The sequence below is a fragment of the Salmo trutta genome, chromosome 6, assembly GCF_901001165.1.
Source record: "Salmo trutta chromosome 6, fSalTru1.1, whole genome shotgun sequence".
NCBI classification, from domain to species: domain Eukaryota; kingdom Metazoa; phylum Chordata; class Actinopteri; order Salmoniformes; family Salmonidae; genus Salmo; species Salmo trutta.
The window spans coordinates 44,165,047-44,186,383 of NC_042962.1; the positions used below are offsets into that span (position 1 = coordinate 44,165,047).

Below are 21,337 nucleotides of genomic sequence, written 5' to 3' on the forward strand. Positions count from 1 at the left end.
TGTCTTGAGATGTTGCTTCAATATATCCGCATAATTGTCCTTCCTCGTGATGCCATCTATTTTGTGAAGTGCACCAGTCCCTCCTGCAGCAACGCACCCCCACAACATGATGCTGCCACCCCCGTGCTTCACGGTTGGGATGGCGTTCTTCAGCTTGCAAGCCTCCCCCGTTTTCCTCCAAACATAATGATGGTCATTATAGCCAAACAGTTATATTTTTGTTTCATCAGACCAGAGGACATTTCTCCAAAAAGTGCGATCTTTGTCCCCATGTGCAGTTGCAAACCGTAGTCTGGCTTTTTTATGGCGGTTTTGGAGCAGTGGCTTCTTCCTTGCTGAGCGGCCTTTCAGGTTATGTCAATATAGGACTCGTTTTACTGTGGATATAGATACTTTTGTACCTGTTTCCTCCAGCATCTTCACAAGGTCCTTTGCTGTTGTTCTGGGATTGATTTGTACTTTTCGCACCACAGTACGTTCATCTCTAGGAGACAGAACGCGTCTCCCTCCTGAGCGGTATGACGGCTGCGTGGCCCCATGGTGTTTATACTTGCTTACTATTGTTTGTACCGATGAACATGGTACCTTCAGGTGGTTGGAAATTGCTCCCAAGGTGAACCAGACTTGTGGAGGTCAACAACAAAAAAATCTGATATGGAGGTTTTGGCTGATTTCTTTTGATTTCTCCATGATGTCAAGCAAAGAGGCACTGAGTTTGAAATACATCCACAGTTAAACCTCCAATTGACTCAAATTATGACAATTTGTTTATCAGAAGCTTCTAAAGCCATGACATAATTTTCTGGTGAAATAATCTGTCTGTAAACAATTGTTGGAAAAATTACTTCTGTCATGCCCAAAGTAGATGTCCTAACCGACTTGCCAAAACTATAGTTTGTTAACAAGAAATTTGTGGAGTGGTTGAAAAACGAGTTTTAATGACTCCAACCTAAGTGTATGTAAACTTCCGACTTCAACTGTATATGTTCTTGTATTACAGTATGAACATGTACACTTAAGGCTAGTGTTCCAAACTGTACTTCCATGTAGGTTAGAAAAGCAGTTCTAACTTAGCATGTCCTCAGCTCTGTCTTACCATTTCAGAATCCGCTTCCTTCTGTTACCGAAATCAGGAAGAGAGACTCATGGTGTTGAGTTGCTAAGCATGGGGGGCTGAAATCCCCCGGCTCACCCAAAATAGATTACCCAGCTATGGGGTGTAATTTGGGAGCTAGCCCTGACAGCCAGGGATTCATTGAGTCCAAGGAGGTTGAACGGTACAGCACGGCTATGTGCTTGGATCGGATAACCTTGGCAATGAGAGTCATCAACAAACCACTGTAAGCCAATTTACGGATCAGCTGATTAAAACCATATTATACGACAATAGTAGCATTGCTTGTTGTGACCATGATACAGTGGTACTGTGATCATGTTCGCTGTCTGTTGTAGCTGTACAGCTGTCCTCACCCTCAGATGAACAAAGTGCTTTAAGACAGTCTTGAAGAGGAAGAGAATTTAGCAGTATACTTTAATATCCCTTTGGGAAATGCTTTGCAACAAGGTATGTGCTGTTAAAGACGGAATCACAAAGAAGTACCGGGGGGAAAAAAGAGAAACAAATAACAGATTTTCTCACTCAGGAGACCTACTATCTTCTGATAAAATAAACATCCTAATTTTAATCAAGTTGACAGCATCAAGGGCATTTCACGGTATATGTTGTTTTTTTAAGTGTTGTTTATACAGACTGACAGCGAGATCTGGCAGGAAGCCAAACACACATGTTTATTAGTCTCTGAGGACATCTTGCTTCTTCAAGGTTTCTTTCTGGACCATTTCTTTAAGCCATGTGTGCGCTTTCCTCTCAGTTGAATGTCATCATGATTCATTGATTGATTTATTCAGTCGAGTGTGGTGGAGGTTATTCAACTGGGAGCTCTCCCTCTCTCTTTAAGCTTTCAGTATTGCCTGGGGTAGTCAGTCAGTCAGTCACAAAAGCACTTCACACAGATGTTGAGAGTCTTTGAAAACAAATCATAATCTTGTAACTTGTGACCTTCGTATTGTTTTCCATAGAAAAAATAAAGACTGCGTACTTGGTGGTTGTTTGGGATTGACAACAAGAGCGTAACGGTACAATAGTGTTCTAGTACGGGATTCAGTCCGAATGCGCTTTGTCGACTAGGCACCTTTTAAAGGCGATGTTCCCGCGTTCACGGTAAACACTGCATATGTCAGCTCAATCGGAAATGACCTTTAAATGGCGCATAGCAGACAAAACATGATCCGATTGAACCCTGGCCTAAGTAGTATTGTAGTTGTATTTGGCTGCAGGTACTCTAGCGGTTAGAGCGTTGGGCCAGTAACCAAAAGGTCACTGGTTTGAGTCTGTTAATGTGCCATTGAGTAAGGCACTTAACCCTAATTGCTCCTGTAAATCGCTCTGGATTAGAGGGTCTGCTAAATGGCGTAAATGTAAAATGTTGTATTTACACTGTGTTGTCCTGATTGCCCTTTATGGGCATCCAAACACCACTGTTTCCAGGATAGGCCATCTGCTCTGCTGGGATCTGAGAGCAGGCAGATTAGGGCTTACATAACACTACATCGCTTTTCAGTTCATGTTATTATCATCCTCGTGTGTGTGTGTGTGTGTGTGTGTGTGTGTGTGTGTGTGTGTGTGTGTGTGTGTGTGTGTGTCTTCAGATGTTGTTTATGCTAGTGGTTAATTTATTTATTTATGCTAGTGGTTCTGTTTTCTAATATAAAGGATGGTTTGGGTGGAGAAGAGTTTGTAAGTGTTGTGCTAAGCTACACCTGTTCTATTTCTACTTCCTGATCCTAAGCCTCCCTGGTGTGTGTAGAGGGTTAAGTCGATCCTCCCCACCCAGAGAGGCACTGATCTCCCGCTAGAATGGAGAGTGGAAGTAGCCTGGGTACCAGTCCGTTTGTGCTATCATTCCACTCCTTGCCACTCCTTGTTTGGCATGACAACAAAGACTGAAGTGGAAGCCCTGTAGAGCAACTTTCTAGTGCGGTGTCGTAGTACAGCATTAAAGTATCCTGGTCCCAGATCTGTTTGTGCTGTATAACCAACTCCTATGGTCAAGTTTGGCATGACAGTGACCGTAGCAGTTGGCAAGACAGCACTAACAGATCCGGTGACCAGCCTGTAACGTTGTAGTAACGTTGTATTATTGTTGTAGTAAAGTTGTATAGTGTTGTGTCCCAGGCAGCATCACTCTCTCTCTCTCCTCTACTGTACCTGTTCAGCCACTCATTAAATCCATGTGCCTTGTTGCATGGAATACTAGCTGTATAATTACCATGTTTTGATTGAAATTATACAAAAGTTCACATCATGTCATAAGCATAGAATGGCCTTAATCACATCTTAATAATGCTCCTCATTACCAAGCTAAATATAGGCTCATATAACGTGATTCAAAGCATTTAGCATGTTATTTTGCTGCACAGCATGACAGAGATATCAATGAGGCTGAAATACGAATATACTAACATGTCCCGTTCTAGCATCTCACTGACAGGAGAAGGGAAATAGCATAACATGAATGGAACAGTCCTCTAATGAGTGAACTATCTCAGTATTGTAACATTTCTGTTCAGTCCTGGAGTAGTGCTTTTAGATTTATCCAGAATGTACAACTAGATAGTTCAAGCCCCGAGCATAGGCCTTGACTATCACTAACAACCAGTGGTGTAGCGGTGGGTAAATGCAGGTAACCTTTTTTCATTTTCGAGAGCGTTTACCCACTTTTTGCAGAAAAACAATTCTTGAAAAATATAGGGAGCATTACTTTACTTTCCGTTAACGGAAATCAGCGTTTTCCTACCTATTTATTTTTAGTATTTTTTTACATCTACGTCACTTCTAACAACCTATGATTAGGTTGAATGTTCTCTCCCCTACGGTTAGAGATGGGGTTTAGCAGGAGGATTTGGGGGCCTCAACTGGGATTGACCCTGTTTGTTTGGGCCATTAGCTACATACATATTTCACACGTCCCATTGGTGTCTCTTGGCCCATGGTGTGGTGGCGGGCAGTTCACTCCTTCCCCTGTTTGTGTGTGTGTGTGCGTGCGTTATCCCCACCCCTTTTCCCAGTGTGAGCTCTAGCTGCTTCCCCTCGACACACACACACATACACAGACAAACAGAAACACACAGACACACACACTTTCTGGGTAATTTTCATTAATGATTCATGAATCGGGGGGGGGGGGGGGGGGGGGGTCTGGGTTGGAGAGGTGCATGTGTGTCCCCAACACAAGCTGTCACATTTAACGGGTCACTGTTTATGTCACACACACACACACACTGTATTGGGGATGTGCGATTTGTGGGAAGGCGGAGGAAGAGGTAGAGGAGAGAAAAGGGTTTCAGAGAAAGAGAGTGAGAGCTAACTGTAAATTGATTCATTTGTGTTCATGGTTGAAAGCTATCTGTGCAGAGTTTAGTAGAGTAGTTCAGAGAGCTTTAAAATAGTACAGCGCAGTAGCTGTTTACATTAGTACATTAACCATATTTAAAATAGTACATCGCACTAGCTTTTTACATTAGTACAGTAACCATCTTGAAAATAGTACAGCGCAGTAGTTTTTTACATTAGTACAGTAACCATCTTTAGGGTTAGTCACAAATCAAATGAAATAACATTTTATTTGTCACATTAGCCAAATACAACAGGTGAAATGCTTACTTTACAAGCCCTTAATCAACAATGCAGTTTTAAGAAAATACCTTTAAAAAAAAGTAAGAGATAAGAATAACAAATAATTAAAGAGCAGCAGTAAATAGCAATAGCGGGGATATATACAGGGGTTACCAGTACAGAGTCAATGTGTCAATGTGCAGGGGAACCGGTGTCGAGGTAATTGAGGTAATTATGTACATGTAGGTAGAGTTATTAAAGTGGATAATAACAGAGAGTAGCAGCAGCGTGGGGGGCTCTTATAGAAGCCTCTTGGACCTAGACTTGCCGCTCCAGTACCGCTTGCCGTGCGGTAGCAGAGAGAACAGTCTATGACTAGGGTGGCTGTAGTCTTTGACAATTTTTAGGAACTTACTCTGACACCACCTGTTATAGAGGTCCTGGATGGCAGGAAGCTTGGCCCCGGTGATGTACTGGGCCGTACGCACTACCCTCTGTAGTGACTTGCAGTCGGAGGCCAAGCAGTTGCCATAACAGGCAGTGATGCAACCCATCAGGATGCTCTCGATGGTGCAGCTATAAAACCTTTTGAGGATCTGAGGACCCATGCCAAATCATTTCAGTCTCCTGTCGTGCCCTCTTCACAACTGTCTTGGTGTGCTTGGACCATGTTAGTTTGTTAGTGATGTGGACACCAAGGAACTTGAAGCTCTCAAACTGCTCCACTACAGCCCCATTGATGAGTATGGGGGCGTGCTCGGTCCTCCTTTTCTTGTAATCCACAATTGTCTCCTTTGTCTTGATCACGTTGAGGGATAGGTTGTTGTCCTTGCACCCCACTGTCAGGTCTCTGACCTCCTGCCTATATGCTGTCTCATCGTTGTCGGTGATCAGCCTACCACTGTTGTGTCATCTGCAAACTTAATAATGGTGTTGGAGTCGTGCCTGTCCGTGCAGTCATAATTGAACAGGGAGTACAGGACGGGACTGAGCACACACCCCTGAGGGGCCCCCATGTTGAGGATCAGCGTGGTGGATGTGTTGTTACCTACCCTTACCACCTGGGGGCAGCCCGTCAGGAAGTCCAGGATCCAGTTCCAGAGGGAGGTGTTTAGTCCCAGGGTCCTTAGCTTATTGATGAGCTTTGAGGGCACTATGGTGTTGAACGCCGAGCTGTAGTCAATGAATAGCATTCTCACATATGTGTTACTTTTGTCCAGGTGTGGAAAGGGCAGTGTGGAGTGCAATAGAGACTGCATCATCTGTAGATCTGTTGGTGTGGTATGCAAATTGGAGTGGGTCTCGGGTTTCTGGGATAATGGTGTTGATTTGAGTCATGACCAGCCTTTCAAAGAAATTCATGGCTACAGACATGACTGCTCATTTAGGCATGTTACCTTAGTGTTCTTGGGCACAGGGACTATGGTGGTCTGCTTCAAACATGTTGGTATTACAGACTCAGACAGGGAGAGGTTGAAAATGTCAGTGAAGACACTTGCCAGTTGGTCAGCGCATGCTCAGAGTACACACCCTGGTAATCCGTCTGGCCTAGCGGCCTTGTGAATGTTGACCTGTTTAAAGGTTTTACTCACATCGGCTACGGAGAGCGTGATCACACAGTCGTCCGAAACAGCTGATGCTTTCATGCATGTTTCAGTGTTACTTGCGAGCATAGAGGTTATTTAGCTCGTCTGGTAGGCTCGTGTCACTGGGCAGCTCTCGGCTGGGCTTCCCTTTGTAGTCTGTAAGCCCTGTCACATCCGACGAGAGTCAGAGCCGGTATAGTACGATTCGATCTTCGTCCTGTATTGACGCTTTGTCTGTTTGATGGTTCGTCAGAGGGCATAGCGGGATTTCTTATAAGTCCCTCTCCTTGAAAGCGGCAGCTCTACCCTTTAGCTCAGTGCGAATGTTGCCTGTTATCCATGGCTTCTGGTTGGGGTATGTACTAGAGGTCGACTGATTATGATTTTTCAATGCCGATACCGATACCGATTATTTGAGTACCCAAAAAAGGCAATACCGATTAATCGGCTGATTTTTATATATATATATATTTGTAATGAAGACAATTACAACAATACTGAATGAACACCATTATTTTAACTTAATATAATACATAAATAAAATCAATTAAGTCTCAAATAAATAATGAAACATGTTCAATTTGGTTTAAATAATGCAAAAACACAGTGTTGGAGAAGAAAGTAAAAGTGCAATATGTGCCATGTAAAAATGCTTACGTTTAAGTTCCTTGCTCAGAACATGAGAACATATGAAAGCTGGTAGTTCCTTTTAACATGAGTCTTCAATATTCCCAGTTAAGAAGTTTTAGATTGTAGTTATTATAGGAATTATAGGACTATTTCTCTCTATACCATTTGTATTTCATATATCTTTGACTATTGGATGTTCATATAGGCACTTTAGTGGTTCCAGCCTAATCTCGGGAGTTGATAGGCTTGAAGTCATAAACAGCTCAATGCTTGAAGCACAGGGAAGAGCTGCTGGCAAACGCAGGAAAGTGCTGTTTTTAATGAATGCTTACGAGCCTGCTGCTGCCTACTGCCGCTCAGTCAGACTGCTCTATCAAATCATAGACTTAATTAGAATATAATAAACACACAGAAATACGAGCCTTAGGTCAGTAATATGGTCAAATCCGGAAACTATCATTCCGAAAACAAAAGTTTTTTCTTTCAGTGAAATACGGAACCGTTTGTATTTTATCGAACGGGCGGCAACCCTAAGTCTAAATATTGCTGTTACATTGCACAACCTTCAATGTTATGTCATAATTATGTAAATTTCTGGCAAATTAATTACGGTCTTTGTTAGGAAGAAATGGTCTTCACACAGTTCGCAAAGAGCCAGGCGGCCCAAACTGCTGCATATATCCTGACTCTGCTTGCACAGAACGCAAGAGAAGTGACACAATTTCCCTAGTTAAAAGAAATTCATGTTAGCAGGCAATATTAACTAAATATGCTGGTTTAAAATGTTTTACTTGTGTATTGATTTTAAGAAAGGCATTGATGTTTATGGTTAGGTACACATTGGTGCAACGACAACGCTTTTTTTGCGAATGCGCTTGTTAAATCATCCCCTGTTTGGCGAAGTAGGCTGTGATTCGATGATTAATTAACAAGCACCGCATTGATTATATGCAACGCAGGACAAGCTAGAAAAACTAGTAATATCATCAACCATGTGTAGTTAACTAGTGATTATGTTAAGATTGATTGTTTTTTATAAGATAAGTTTAATGCCAGCTAGCAATTTACCTTGGCTCCTTGCTGCACTCGCGTAACAGGTGGTCAGCCTGCCACGGAGTCTCCTCGTGGAGTGCAATGTAATTGGCCATAATCGGCGTCTAAAAATGCTGATTACTGATTGTTATGAAACCTTGAAATCGGCCCTAATTAATCGGCCATTCCGATTAATTGGTCGACCTCTAGTATGTACGTACAGTCACTGTGGGGACGACATCCTCGATGCACCTATTGATAAAGCCAGTGACTGGTGTAGTGTACTCCTCAAAGCCATCGGAAGAATCCCGGAACATATTCCAGTCTGTGCTAGCAAAACAGTCCTGTAGTTTAGCATCTGCTTGTCTGACCACTTTTTTATAGACCGAGTCACTAGTGCTTCCTGCTTTAATCTTTGCTCGTAAGCAGGAATCAGGAGGATAGAGTTATGGTCAAATTTGCTAAATGGAGGGCGAGGGAGAGCTTTGTACGTGTCTCTGTGTGTGGAGTAAAGGTGGTCTAGAATTATTTTCCCTCTGGTTGCACATTTAACATGCTGATAGAAATTAGGTAAAACTGCATTAAAGTCCCCGCCCACTAGGAGCGCCACCTCTGAATGAGCGTTTTCCTGTTTGCTTATGGCGGAATACAGCTCATTGAGTGCGGTTTTAGTGCCAGCCTCGGTCTGTGGTGGTATGTAGACAGCTACGAAAAGTGCATGGGTATGCACTCAACCACACAGCCATACATTTACAACAGTACAACGCCGTTCGCTGTTACAGCATGCAGTACAGTAGCCTTCTATCCCCAGTACACTCAGCCACAGAGTCACAGCCAGAAGTAGGGAGGTTAGAGAATGCCGGTGGTGGCCCGCCCCGATGGAGTCGGTCATCTGTACACTGGAATTGAGGAGTTCCTATTCTGATGTTTATATTGCTTGTTGGCTGCCACCACATTATGCCAACAGGGAGTGTGTGTGTTCAGTAAGCGTCAAAAGCACTTGCTGTTTCCTAGGCGCCCCGGGCGGTGTGTGTGTGTGTGTCACAGGCATCTGCTGCTTCTGTGGTGTCATCAACACGTAACGCGGCGCACAAATAGGCCCCGGTGTTAATGTTTGATGGCTGACATGCCTCTCCTCTCTCGGCTCTCCCTTCAACAGCAGCAGCGGCCTGTGTGGTTCCACGACACTGCACTCTGTCTCAGAGAAAGCGCTCATCGCTCCCCTGTTCATTCACTTAGACAGGTGTGATGTAATGGCGCTTGCCGTCAAGCTAACACTAGCTATAGCTGACGTTATAGTGGGTTTTATCTTGTCTGGGCTGTTGATTTCTAGGGCTGAGTACGTAGAATGTTTGGCAAGCGCTGGGTTAATTATGAGCATTCCAGAATCCAGTTGATCTCTACGTTGAATGAAAGAGTTGATTGTGTTGGCGAGATGGGATAGATATGAGTTCCATGAGCCAGGGTTCTAACTGAGACCTGTTCTGTCCAGAATAGCAACTAGGAGCCGACTCTTCTTCTTCTTCTTCTTCTTCAGAAAACCACCGCTGCGCTATTTGCACCAGCGTGTTGATTCATGTTTTGTAAGGATGATCCGACCGCCCAGTTTCACCCAATTGATGTTCAGCCTCTCTTCCACATGCTTCCCTAGCTGCCTGACTCTAGATTTCAGGCAGCTAAGGGAACAGCTCTGCTAACTGGGAATACTCTTCCTTGTTGACAGTTGAGGGAGAGAGAGGAAGAGGAAGAGGGCGAGGAAGGCAGACTGACACACTACTGCTCTACTGCTTCATTGTGGAAATGAGACACAGATCCGTGTTCGTGAGAGCAACGTTGGGTGTGTGAGAGAGAAGGTAGCGTGTTTTTAACCCCAAGCTGACAGACAGACAGGCGCTAGACCCTATGTAGTGTAGTGTACTGTACTGTACGGTACTGTAATGTACAGTAATATAATGTACTGTAGTGCGCTGCAGTGCACCGTACTGCATTGTAGTGTAGTGTAGTGTACTGTACTGTAGTGTACTGTAGTATGTCATTTAGCTTGTTCTGTCCCTAATAGAGAAGAATTTCCCAATCCCCTTTTAAACAGGGAATGCTATGAGGGTCATTGGTGATATTGTGTGTAAACACCAACCTCACATCAATATCAGCGTTTTGTCTTTGAAGCCGTTATCTGTTGTCCACTTTGCAGATGTGCTTGTTCATTTGGAGTTTAGTGTTTTTTTTAAACCGTCTGTAAAGTGCTGTCTGTGATCAGAGAGGCTACAATATACAGTTCATATCACTTCAACTCATTTTCACTCGTCTTTACAATAAGGAATCACTGAGTAAAAGGTTAAGTCTAGTATTTCTGTTGTCTCTAGTCACGGTGAACCTGCATTTCCCAACCCCTTTTATACTGTACGTGGAATGCTTTGAGAGTTTATATCATTTCAAATCTTTATTACTCGTTTGGACAATGAGCTTCAGGGGATCTCTGCATGCAAGGTGAAACGATTAGTATCTCTGTTTTGCCTTCCAGTCACAGAGACTGTGTTGGGGTCCTGAGAAGTACCATTGGGTTGCGTGCTGGCCGCCTGGCCTTTTAGCCCTGTCGCTGGTGGAATCCAGCTAAAGCCATGGGAAAGAGGCCACAGAACTTCCACAATGCCTTTGAAGGAACAGACAGATGTAGACGAGGCAGAAAGCCTTCAATCTCTTTCCAGTGCTTCCCCTTGGCTTTTAACGTTTAAACTTCTCCATTTGTCTCCGTCAAAACAGAGTCAAATCTTTCTCATTGAGGAGCAAGGGAACATTGTTTGGTCATGTATTAATTAAACTGTGTTAGAGTGCCTTTTCTTATTTTAACGGATTAAACAGAGCTGAAACTTTTTTCTATCAAGTTTAACTTCATTATATTCACCAAACAGAAAAGGAACGCTGATTTGTATTCCTTCACTGATACTTCCCAGTAGATGAGTTTATATCATTGCTAAGCAGAAGGGTTTAATGTGTCAGTATGAATCTGGGTCTGATTATGAGTCTGGGTCTGAGTCTGAGTCTGAGTTTGAGTCTGGGTCTGAATATGGGTCTGAGTTTGAGTCTGGGTCTGAGTTTGAGTCTGGGTCTGAATATGGGTCTGAGTCTGGGTCTGACCCCCAGCACATTGACCTGATGGCGATATACTTAACCCCCACAACTGAGTCCTAGGATGGTGGGTGGGTTGACCTTGTGACCCCTCTATTTCCCCTCTAGCCTCACCCCCCAGCCCCCTCAATTCAGTCCTACTCCAGATCACTATAGACCTGTGTGTTGGTCATTTAGAGCATCATGTCCACACATTGCTCAGGGGTCAGGGAGTTCTATAGGGGTCAGGGGTCATGCTGAAAGACTCTAGAGTCTAATCCCTCTCCTCTGTGTTTGGGTCTTACAACTCAAACTTCATTTTCTATAGTTGAGCAGTAGCCTACATCCAATATGACACGTTCATTTCGATTTCTAATATGTGTTTCTTAGAGCTATATGTGTGTGTGTGGTGTTTAACGGTATATCCATATTGTAGGGCCAGCTACCTCCCCACTAGTTTGAGCCTGTGATCCAGACTGTGGACCATGTGGGATGTGGAGGGGGTACTGTGGGTAGAGTACTCCTAGTTCGTTCTCCGGTGAGGGCAGACTGAGGCTCCAGAGTGATGGGCACACACACACACACACACACACACACACACACACACACACACGCATACACACACGCATACACACACGCATACACACACGCATACACACACACACACACACTCACACACTCACACACTGGACAGAGTAATGCTCCAGCTTTAGAGGTGCTGTAGAGATGTCACACCTGTTGGTGACCTTTATCGCTCACCGTACAACACTAATGCCTTTTCCACGTCTCACACAAGTGAAAAAAAACCTGTCCTGTCTGTCCTTCACTTTTCTCTCTTTCACTCCCTCTCTTCGTTTTCTCTCTCTCTTACTCTGTTTTTTCTTTCCCTCTCTCACTCCCTCATTCTTGTATTTTCTCTCTCTGTCTCTCTCTCGTTCTCTCTTTCTCTCTCTTTCTTACTCTCTCTCTCTCTCTATTTTCTAAAGCATATTCAGAATACTAATAATTCAGAATACTTTATCTAAGTGTCTTATTGTAAGGCTTTAGCTCTTTTCATTCCCACATCGCTTCCTTCTCTTTCTCCCCCTATCCCCTCCATGGTCTTCTCCTCCCCCTATTCCCTCCATGGTCTTCGCCTCCCCCATCCCATCCATGGTCTTCTCCTCCCCCTATCCCCTCCATGGTCTTCTCCTCCCCCTATCCCCTCCATGGTCTTCTCCTCCCCCTATCCCCTCCATGGTCTTCTCCTCCCCCTATCCCCTCCATGGTCTTCTCCTCCCCCTATCTCATCCATGGTCTTCTCCTCACCCTATCTCATCCCCGGTCTTCTCCTCACCCTAATCTCATCCCCATGGTCTTCTCCTCCCCTATCCCCTCCATGGTCTTCTCCTCCCCCTATCCCATCCATGGTCTTCTCCTCCCCCTATCCCCTCCAAGGTTGCAAGATCAAATCCCAGAGCCGACAAGGTAAAAATCTGTCGTTCTGCCCACTGTTCCTAGGCCGTCATTGAAAATAAGAATTTGTTCTTAACTGACTTGCCTAGTTAATATACTTTTTTAAATATCCTCCCCCTATCCCCCCATGGTCTTCTCCTCCTTCTGTCCAGGCCAATGTTGTCTGCCTCACTGGATCATCCTCCTCTCATAATGAATGTTTGCAAACACATCAGTAGTACTTAAAACTAACATGGGCTCAGTCAGAGCAGACATGAGCCATTAGCACAGCCACAGAGAGCTAGAATAGACAGCAGCATGCGCTAGACTAGGCTAAAGAAAGCACCCCGCAATGCCTGCTGGGAAAACCTGGAACGCTGGCAGAACCCACACCAGCCTTTAAAGCCCCCTTTAAACTGTTTAAAGTTTTGATTATCAATGGCATATGATTGGTTTCATATTTGTGGTGGTGGTTGGCGTTTGTTGTTTGCGAGTCATAATAAATGAACCTGTTCAGAGATGGTGTTTAATGAATTGTTAATGAGCTAGGGACCTGTCATGCCTGTGTGTTATAAAGCACTCTGACATTCACAGCAGTTGTCTGTAAACATTATTTCAAAGACTTAAGCCCTCTCTCTCTCTCTCTCTCTCTCTCTCTCTCTCTCTCTCTCTCTCTCTCTCTCTCTCTCCTCTCTCTCTCTCTCTCTCTCTCTCTCTCTCTCTCTCTCTCTCTCTCTCTCTCTCTCTCTCTCTCTCTCTCTCTCTCTCTCTCTCTCTCTCTCTCTCTCTCTCTCTCTCTCTCTCTCTCTCTTCCTGTTTCTCTTTCACTCTATAGTTGCCCTGAAGACCCACGCTTGCAAGGGTTTGAAGGCCAACGGTGGTAACCATGACAACAGCAAGACAACGGGATTGGTGGATGGCTGGATGCCCGAGGGTGAACTCCTATTGCAGGTTGGTGGGCAGGCTCCAGGTGCAGGGCACAAACACACGACAAGCAGTGTGAGACCCCAGCTGGCGCCTGCACTACACCATACATTCTGTGCACTGAAACTGTATCAAAATATGTTTCAAATCATTGCATCAGAATGTTCCATTATGTCAAGGAATACAATGAGCTATCTTTCCACATACGCACACACATGCACCCACATACACACACATCTATACACACACCGCCACCTGCAGCCCAGTCACATCTGGTCTACTACTCTCTACTCCAAACTGACCAGGAGACATAAGAAGACTACTCACTCTGTGAAGCTCATCTCATCTAGCGTGTCTCGCTTCAGATCAGGGCTGGTTATATAGAGCATGCTGCCTGCCTGCCACAGTGCATAGCTACATGTCTTAGCATTTCCCCAAACTTTCTGGGCTTCTGTTCTGTCCCTTAAGCATGCCACAAGCTTTGAGAGAGCGAGAGAGAGAGCCTGGAGAGAGAAAGCCTGGAGAAAGAGAGCATGGCGAGAGTTGGAGAGAGAGAGAGAGAGAGAGAGAGCTGTCTGGCTGAAGCGTAGCTAAGTTAAGTGATAGATTGAAAGCTTTCCCAGGCAGGCACAGTAAGAGCCTTGATAGAGAGGCAGGTGAGACAGGAGACTGCAGGGCTCTCACACACAGCAGGCACAACAAGGCAGACATGGAAAGTCTGTCTTGTAGAGGGAGGGAACCACATGGGGACAAGCATAGATATATACAGCTGAAGTCGGAAGTTTACATACACCTTAGCCAAATACATTTTAACTCAGTTTTTCACAATTACTGACATTTAATCCTAGTAAAAATTCCGTCTTAGGTCAGTTAGGATTACCACTTTATTTTAAGAATGTGAAATGTCCGAATAATAGTAGAGAAAATTATTTATTTCAGTTTTACTTCTTTCATCACATTCCCAGTGGGTCAGAAGTTTACACACACTCAATTAGTATTTGGTAGCGTTGCCTTTAAATTGTTTAACTTGGGTCAAACGTTTCGGGTAGCCTTCCACAAGCTTCCCACAATACATTTGGTCAATTTTGGCCCATTCCTCCTGACAGAGCTGGTGTAACTGAGTCAGGTTTGTAGGCCTCCTTGCTCGCATGCTTTTTCAGTTCTGCCCACAAATTTTCTATGGGATTGAGGTCAGGGCTTTGTGATGGCCACTCCAATACCTTGACTTGGTTGTCCTTAAGCCATTTTTCCACAACTTTGGAAGTATGCTTGGGGTCATTGTCCATTTGGAAGACCCATTTGAGACCAAGCTTTAACTTCCTGACTGATGTCTTGAGATGTTGCTTCAATATATCCACATCATTTTCCCTTCTCATGATGCCATCTATTTTGTGAAGTGCACCAGTCCCTCCTGCAGCAAAGCACCCCCACAACATGATGTTGCCATCCCCATGCTTCACGACTGGGATGGTGTTCTTCGGCTTGCAAGCCTCCCCCTTTGTCCTCCAAACATAACGATGGTTATTATGGCCAAACAGTTCTATTTTTGTTTCATCAGACCAGAGCACATTTCTCCAAAAGTGTGATCTTTGTCCCCATGTGCAGTTGCAAACCGTAGTCTGGCTTTTTTATGATGGTTTTGGAGCAGTGGCTTCTTCCTTGTTGAGCGGCCTTTCAGGTTATGTCGATATAGGACTCGTTTTACTGTGGATATAGATACTTTTGTACCTGTTTCCTCCAGCATCTTCACACGGTCCTTTGCTGTTGTTCTGGGATTGATTTGCACTTTTCGCACCAAAGTACGTTCATCTCCTTGAGACAGAACGTGTCCCCTTCCTGAGCGGTATGACGGCTGCGTGGTCCCATGGTGTTTATACTTGCGTCCTATTGTTTGTACCGATGAACGTGGTATCTTCAGGCATTTGGAAATTGCTACCAAGTATGAACCAAACTTGTGGAGGTTAAAACATTTTTTTTCCGTATATGATACGGAGGTCTTGGCTGATTTCTTTTGATTTTCCCATGATGTCAAGCAAAGAGGCACTGAGTTTGAAGGTAGGCCTTGAATTACATCCACAGGTACACCTCCAATTGACTCAAATTATGTCAATTAGCCTATCAGAAGCTTCTAAAGCCATGACATCATTTTCTGGAATTTTCCAAGCTGTTTAAAGGCACAGTCAACTTAGTGTATGTAAACTTCTGACCCACTGGAATTGTAATACAGTGAATTATAAGTGAAATAATCTGTCTGTAAACAATTGTTGGAAAAATCACTTGTGTCATGCACAAAGTAGATGTCCTAACTGGCTTGCCAAAACTATAGTTTGTTAACAAGAAATTTGTGGAGTGGTTGAAAAACGAGTTTTAATGACTCCAACCTAAGTGTATGTAAACTTCCGACTTCAACTGTATAATGATATTGTTCTAATTCTATTTCTATGGGGGAAAGTTAAGTACTTCTGGTGGTTATTGGCAGATTGGGCTCTTTCCTTAACATACAGGATCTCAGCCTAGAAAGAGAAGGTTGTACCAGGCCTGCTGAGACCAGCTGAGTAGTTTGGACTCGTTTAGAATAGCTACAAAAGTTATGTCCATGCCATAGCCTACTTTGGTGCCATCATTCATCCCCCACTTAAAGAGACAATGCTCTATTCTGTCCTGTACTTACAGGGGCCTATTTGGCCCTGCACTTAAAGGGACAGTGCCCTATTTGACCATGAACTTAAAGGGACAGTGCTCTATTCTGCCCTGTTCTTTGAGACTGTATCAACAGTTAACTAATGAAACAAATACCAAAATATTGTTTTTGACTGGAATTGTCCTTTAAAGGGACAATTGTTTACAGACAGATATTCTGCCCTGCTCTGTGCTCTGTACTGGATGTTCAGTCAGGGGAGATGTGATCTGCTTCATCTGCAGCCCCTCCTGTTGTGCCATCATGCAGAATCACACCGTGCCAGAACAGTCAACACAGAATCTCTTAAGACAGGCTGAGCTACAGGGGGAGGGAGGGAGGAAATGAGGGAACTATTGTATTTGAGAGAGAAAGAATAGTAAATAGAGAGAGAGGGGGAAAGAGAGAGAGAGAGATGCTAAATGAAGGCGAGGTCCTTATTCATGACATTGCTGTTGAGAGGGCCGGAAAGAGAAGGGAGGAGCAGAGATGGGGGAAGCAGAGATGCGGGAAGCAGAGGAGAGGGGGAGCGGAGGAGAGGAGAGGCTATTTCTGACCAGGGCTGGCTGTCTTGCTATGTTCCATTTCAGACACTTGGCCATGAATTATAGAGTGACTGTGAGGACATCCATTATTGAAAACGGGGGTAAAATGAGAGCAGAAAGGTGTTATTTGATATTCTCCATATAGCCTAATGTACTTGACCTTTTTTTAGTCCATGTCATTCAGGTTACTTTTTCAGTGGAGCAAAATATAATTCCATAAGCATTTGAAGTTCACTGAAGGCATGGGAGAATCAATATCAGTACAATATCAGTACAATATCAGTGCATACCAAAAAATAAAACAACTGATTATACAAAAAAGGAATGCACCCTTGTGTTTTCTCTGTGCCCTGCCATACTGTTCCAGTGTTGCCCTGCCATACTGTTCCAGTGTTTGGCCTGCCATACTGCTCCAGTGTTTGGCCTGCCATACTGTTCCCATACTGTTCCAGTGTTTGCCCTGCCATACTGTTCCAGTGTTTGGCCTGCCATACTGTTCCCATACCGTTCCAGTGTTTGCCCTGCCATACTGTTCCAGTGTTTGGCCTGCCATACTGTTCCAGTGTTTGCCCTGCCATACTGTGCCAGTGTTTGGCCTGCCATACTGCTCCAGTGTTTGATCCTGCCATACTGTGCCAGTGTTTGATCCTGCCATACTGTCCGGTGTTTGCCCAGCCAGCCTGGTCCGGTGTTTGGCCTGCCATACTGTTCCAGTGTTTGGCCTGCCAGTCTGTTCCAGTGTTTGGCCTGCCAGTCTGTGCCAGTGTTTGGCCTGCCAGTCTGTGCCAGTGTTTGGCCTGCCAGTCTGTGCCAGTGTTTGGCCTGCCAGTCTGTGCCAGTGTTTGGCCTGCCAGTCTGTGCCAGTGTTTGGCCTGCCAGTCTGTGCCAGTGTTTGGCCTGCCAGTCTGTGCCAGTGTTGGCCTGCCAGTGTGCCAGTGTTTGGCCTGCCAGTCTGTGCCAGTGTTTGGCCTGCCAGTCTGTGCCAGTGTTTGGCCTGCCAGTCTGTGCCAGTGTTTGGCCTGCCAGTCTGTGCCAGTGTTTGGCCTGCCAGTCTGTGCCAGTGTTTGGCCTGCCAGTCTGTTCCAGTGTTTGGCCTGCCAGTCCGTGCCAGTGTTTGGCCTGTCATACTGTTCCAGTGTTTGGCCTGCCATACTGTTCCAGTGTTTGGCCTGCCAGTCCGTTCCAGTGTTTGCCCTGCCAGTCCGTTCCAGTGTTTGGCCTGCCATACTGTTCCAGTGTTTGGCCTGCCAGTCTGTTCCAGTGTTTGGCCTGCCAGTCTGTGCCAGTGTTTGCTGTCACTTTGTCAGGGGGCATACATCCAGACCAGATAGCATACAGGCTGGGAAAACAAACAACTAGCTGTGTCATGTTGCAGACTGGAACAGGCTTGTTCTCTCCCTCTGATCTTTCAACCAGCCTCTTTCCCTCTATCCATTCCCCGTTCTCTCGATCATTCCCTTGTCCTGTTTTTTTTCTCTCAATCTCTCTCACTCCGTCTCTCTTTATCGTATCCCTCTCTCTTTCAATCTCTCTCCCTCTATCCTTCCTTCCTCTCTCGTGATCTTTTCTCTCTCTCCATTCTCAGTGCGCCTCTCACATCCCCTTGCCACTGCGTTTTGTTCTGTCTGCCGACGGACGCTATAACTACAGCAGGCAGCGTTCTTTCATCCTGGACAAGTGCATGATGTCCACAGCTCCATGAAATATGAAAAATACATTTTTGATCAAGATTTTTGGTGACTGCCCAAGTCCCGTCCCCGTCCGTCCCCGTCCCCCGTCCCCCAGGGAGGGGGCTGTGTGTTCTTGAGCTAGACAGATTAATCGAAATATTTATACGGAGAGCCTGAACACCGCTCTGCTTTCTGAGTGTTTGTGTACGGTGTGGGGGCGTCAGGCCACAGAGATAGAACTAGAAAGTGGAGGATGGGGCTGCTGAGGAGAGACGGAAGGACTTACAGATGGCCTGGGGCGACAGTGGTGGTGGGAGCTTTCTGGGTATTTTTTGAGAGAGCGTAGGCCTGCATAATAAAGAAGAAACTGTATGTAAGGAAGTCTGTGTGTAGCTGATGTATAGGAGTCAGGAGCAGGACAGCAGATAAGAGTAAATAACCGTATTTTACTCAACATATAATAAATGCAATACAATAACAGAGCCCACAATAACGGACCTACCTACATAGAAACAATCACTCACAAACAAACATGGGGGAACAGAGGGTTAAATAATGAACAGGTAATTGGGGGATTGAAACCGGGTGTGTAAGACAAAGACAAAACAAATGGAAAATGAAAAGTGGACCGGCGATGGCTAGAAGGCCGGTGACGTCGACTGCCGATCGCCGCCCGAACAAGGAGAGGGACCGACTTCGGCGGAAGTCGTGACACTGTATGAGCCGGCAGCTGCGAGGCTCCTCAGGATCCCATGGATGTCAGGGTTTCAGACCGGACTAGGAGCCTTCAGGTTTAAAGACAGAAATAAAGGCAGGCCAGGACAAGCAGTTTGTGGCCCTTGTTCATTATAGCTTACCCAGACAAAAGCTAAGTAGTACGCTACACAGCGCTAACTGGGGGGAATATGATATTGGGCCTGCCAGGTAGAATTTGAGTCATATAGCTATTTACATGCAAAAGGGATGGGTTCATCCAACCTGATATTATCTGGGTTATGTTTCTCTGGGTGCCATCCGTGGAAAAAGGAAGATAATGGCCGTGTATGGTAGGCTATGAGGCTATAGTTTCCATCCACTGTAGATTGTGTAATGGGGTTCTCGTTGCTGACATGTTGGAAATGAATATGATGGGGTATTCGAGGATGTGTGTGTCAGGACAGCTGCCCTGTAGTGCTATCGGTTGGTTTAAGGAACGTGTACCCACGCACGATATACACCTAGAGCGAACAGAGCGACGGAACGACTCCTTTGCCCCTGAGCATTGTGGGGGAGATGGAATAGCAAAGTGTAAGACACTCTGTGTGGTTCTGTGACCTACACCCCCGCCTCCTCCCTTTCTCTCTCTCACCTCCTCCCCCTCTTCCTCCCCTCCTCCCCATCTCCAGCCTGTCTTTGTGTTCATGTGACACGTCCTCAGAGTGGGGCCTCTTGCCTCTCCTCTCCTCCACTGCTCCTCTCCTCCCCCTCTCCTCCACAGCCTGAAGTGGTGTCATGCCCCCGTTTGCAGTTTCTCTTTTTGTTGCCCTCTGTTTCCCCCCTCTGTTTCCCACCTTCCGTTTCCCCCTCTCAGTTGTGTCTGTCAGAATAGACCAGGTTTGATAGGACCTCCTGTCCTCAGGAATCTGTCTGTCTGTCTGTCTGCACGCTGTAGTCTGTCCTGCTGTTTTATACATGCTTGATGTTGGCAGTCAAATACAAAACACACCAAATGGCACAAATGTATCACTATAATATGGGTTGTCAGTGTCTTCTCATGATGGATACCAAACACAATCATTCAAAAGCTGTTATTCATTTGCGTCTATCTCCTCTATATCCTCTTTGTCCAGCCAAAATAATTGCACTCATTAAACGTCTTTGATAACAGTACGCAGTGAGGGACATTCCCTAACTTCCTGTCTGTCGTGACTTGTTCTCCCTCCACAGGCCCTTAATGGTTTTGTCCTGGTCATCACTGCAGAGGGGATCATATTCTACTCCTCTCACACCATTCAGGATTACCTGGGATTCCACCAAGTAAGTCTCTGCTGCTGATCACAGGGCTCGTAGCCACTCAAACCCACTGGCACACGCACCACACACGCCATTCATCATACACACACACACTCTGCTGCTCAAACGCGCTTGCACGGGCACGCACGCACGCATGCACACACACACACAGCAGAGAGAGGAGGATTGGGCCTGCCTACAGAGCCACAGCATGGCACAGAGGGAGTCTGGAAGACTTTGCATGACTCTGCCCTCATTCTATTTACTATGGAACGACCCAGGGAGTGCTGGGACACGGACCCAAAACTATAGTCCTACAGGTTTTTGTTTCAAACCAAATCTAGCGCACCTGATTCTAATAATTAGCTGGTTGATAAGCTGAATCAGGTTAGTTACGACTGGGGTGGGAGTGAAAACCTACAGGAGGGTAGCTCTCCAGGAACAGGGTTGGGAGAGCCCTGTAATACACTCTACTGCATCCTGCCCCTTCTTTGCCCCAACAGTTACAGCAAGAATGAGGGTGAAAATAAATATGCTACTCTACAGTGCCAAACTTTACCCAATGCCACCTTGTGTCCTTTCCTGCCCTTTTGCCTCATCTCCGGCCCCCTCCGTTCCCTAGTCTCGCCCTCAATGCCCTCTGGTACCCAGCCGTGCTAAGCGCTTTAGCTTGCTTGAGTCAGGATTTCCACTGGATAAGAGTTTGATAACCCCGTCCAGAGGTCAAACGCAGGTTAATCAGTTAATAAGAGCTGATCTATAGCATATTTAATCACAGCCCTCTATAAGCATGCATACTGTCTGTCCTATGTTTGTTTAATTGATTTAACCCCCAGCAGCTGATTAACCGCTCTAATAGCCTTATTTATTCAGGTTGGATCCGTTTTTGATAACATCCATGCTTGCGTACACAGTTGGGTTAAGCTGTATTAGCAATTAATAACACCCCCTAAAGCACTCTCTCTCTTTCCTTCTCTCTTTTCTTCTCTCTCTCTCTCGCTCCCTCCCTCTTTCTCTTTTTCCTTCTCTCTCTCTTTCCTTCTCTCGCTCTCTCTCTCTCGCTCCTT

At 45.3% G+C, this 21,337-nt stretch overlaps 1 protein-coding gene across 3 annotated transcripts in view; it reads left to right on the top strand.

Moving 5' to 3' along the window:
* Positions 1-21,337, top strand: part of LOC115195978 (aryl hydrocarbon receptor) — an 84,318-nt gene that overhangs the window by 24,800 nt on the left and 38,181 nt on the right. For all 3 annotated transcript variants that reach the window (XM_029756384.1, XM_029756385.1, XM_029756386.1), the window contains 2 exons: positions 13,298-13,413; positions 20,205-20,294. In XM_029756384.1, the coding sequence (XP_029612244.1) occupies positions 13,298-13,413; positions 20,205-20,294 (206 nt within the window). The remainder of the gene's footprint in view (positions 1-13,297; positions 13,414-20,204; positions 20,295-21,337) is intronic.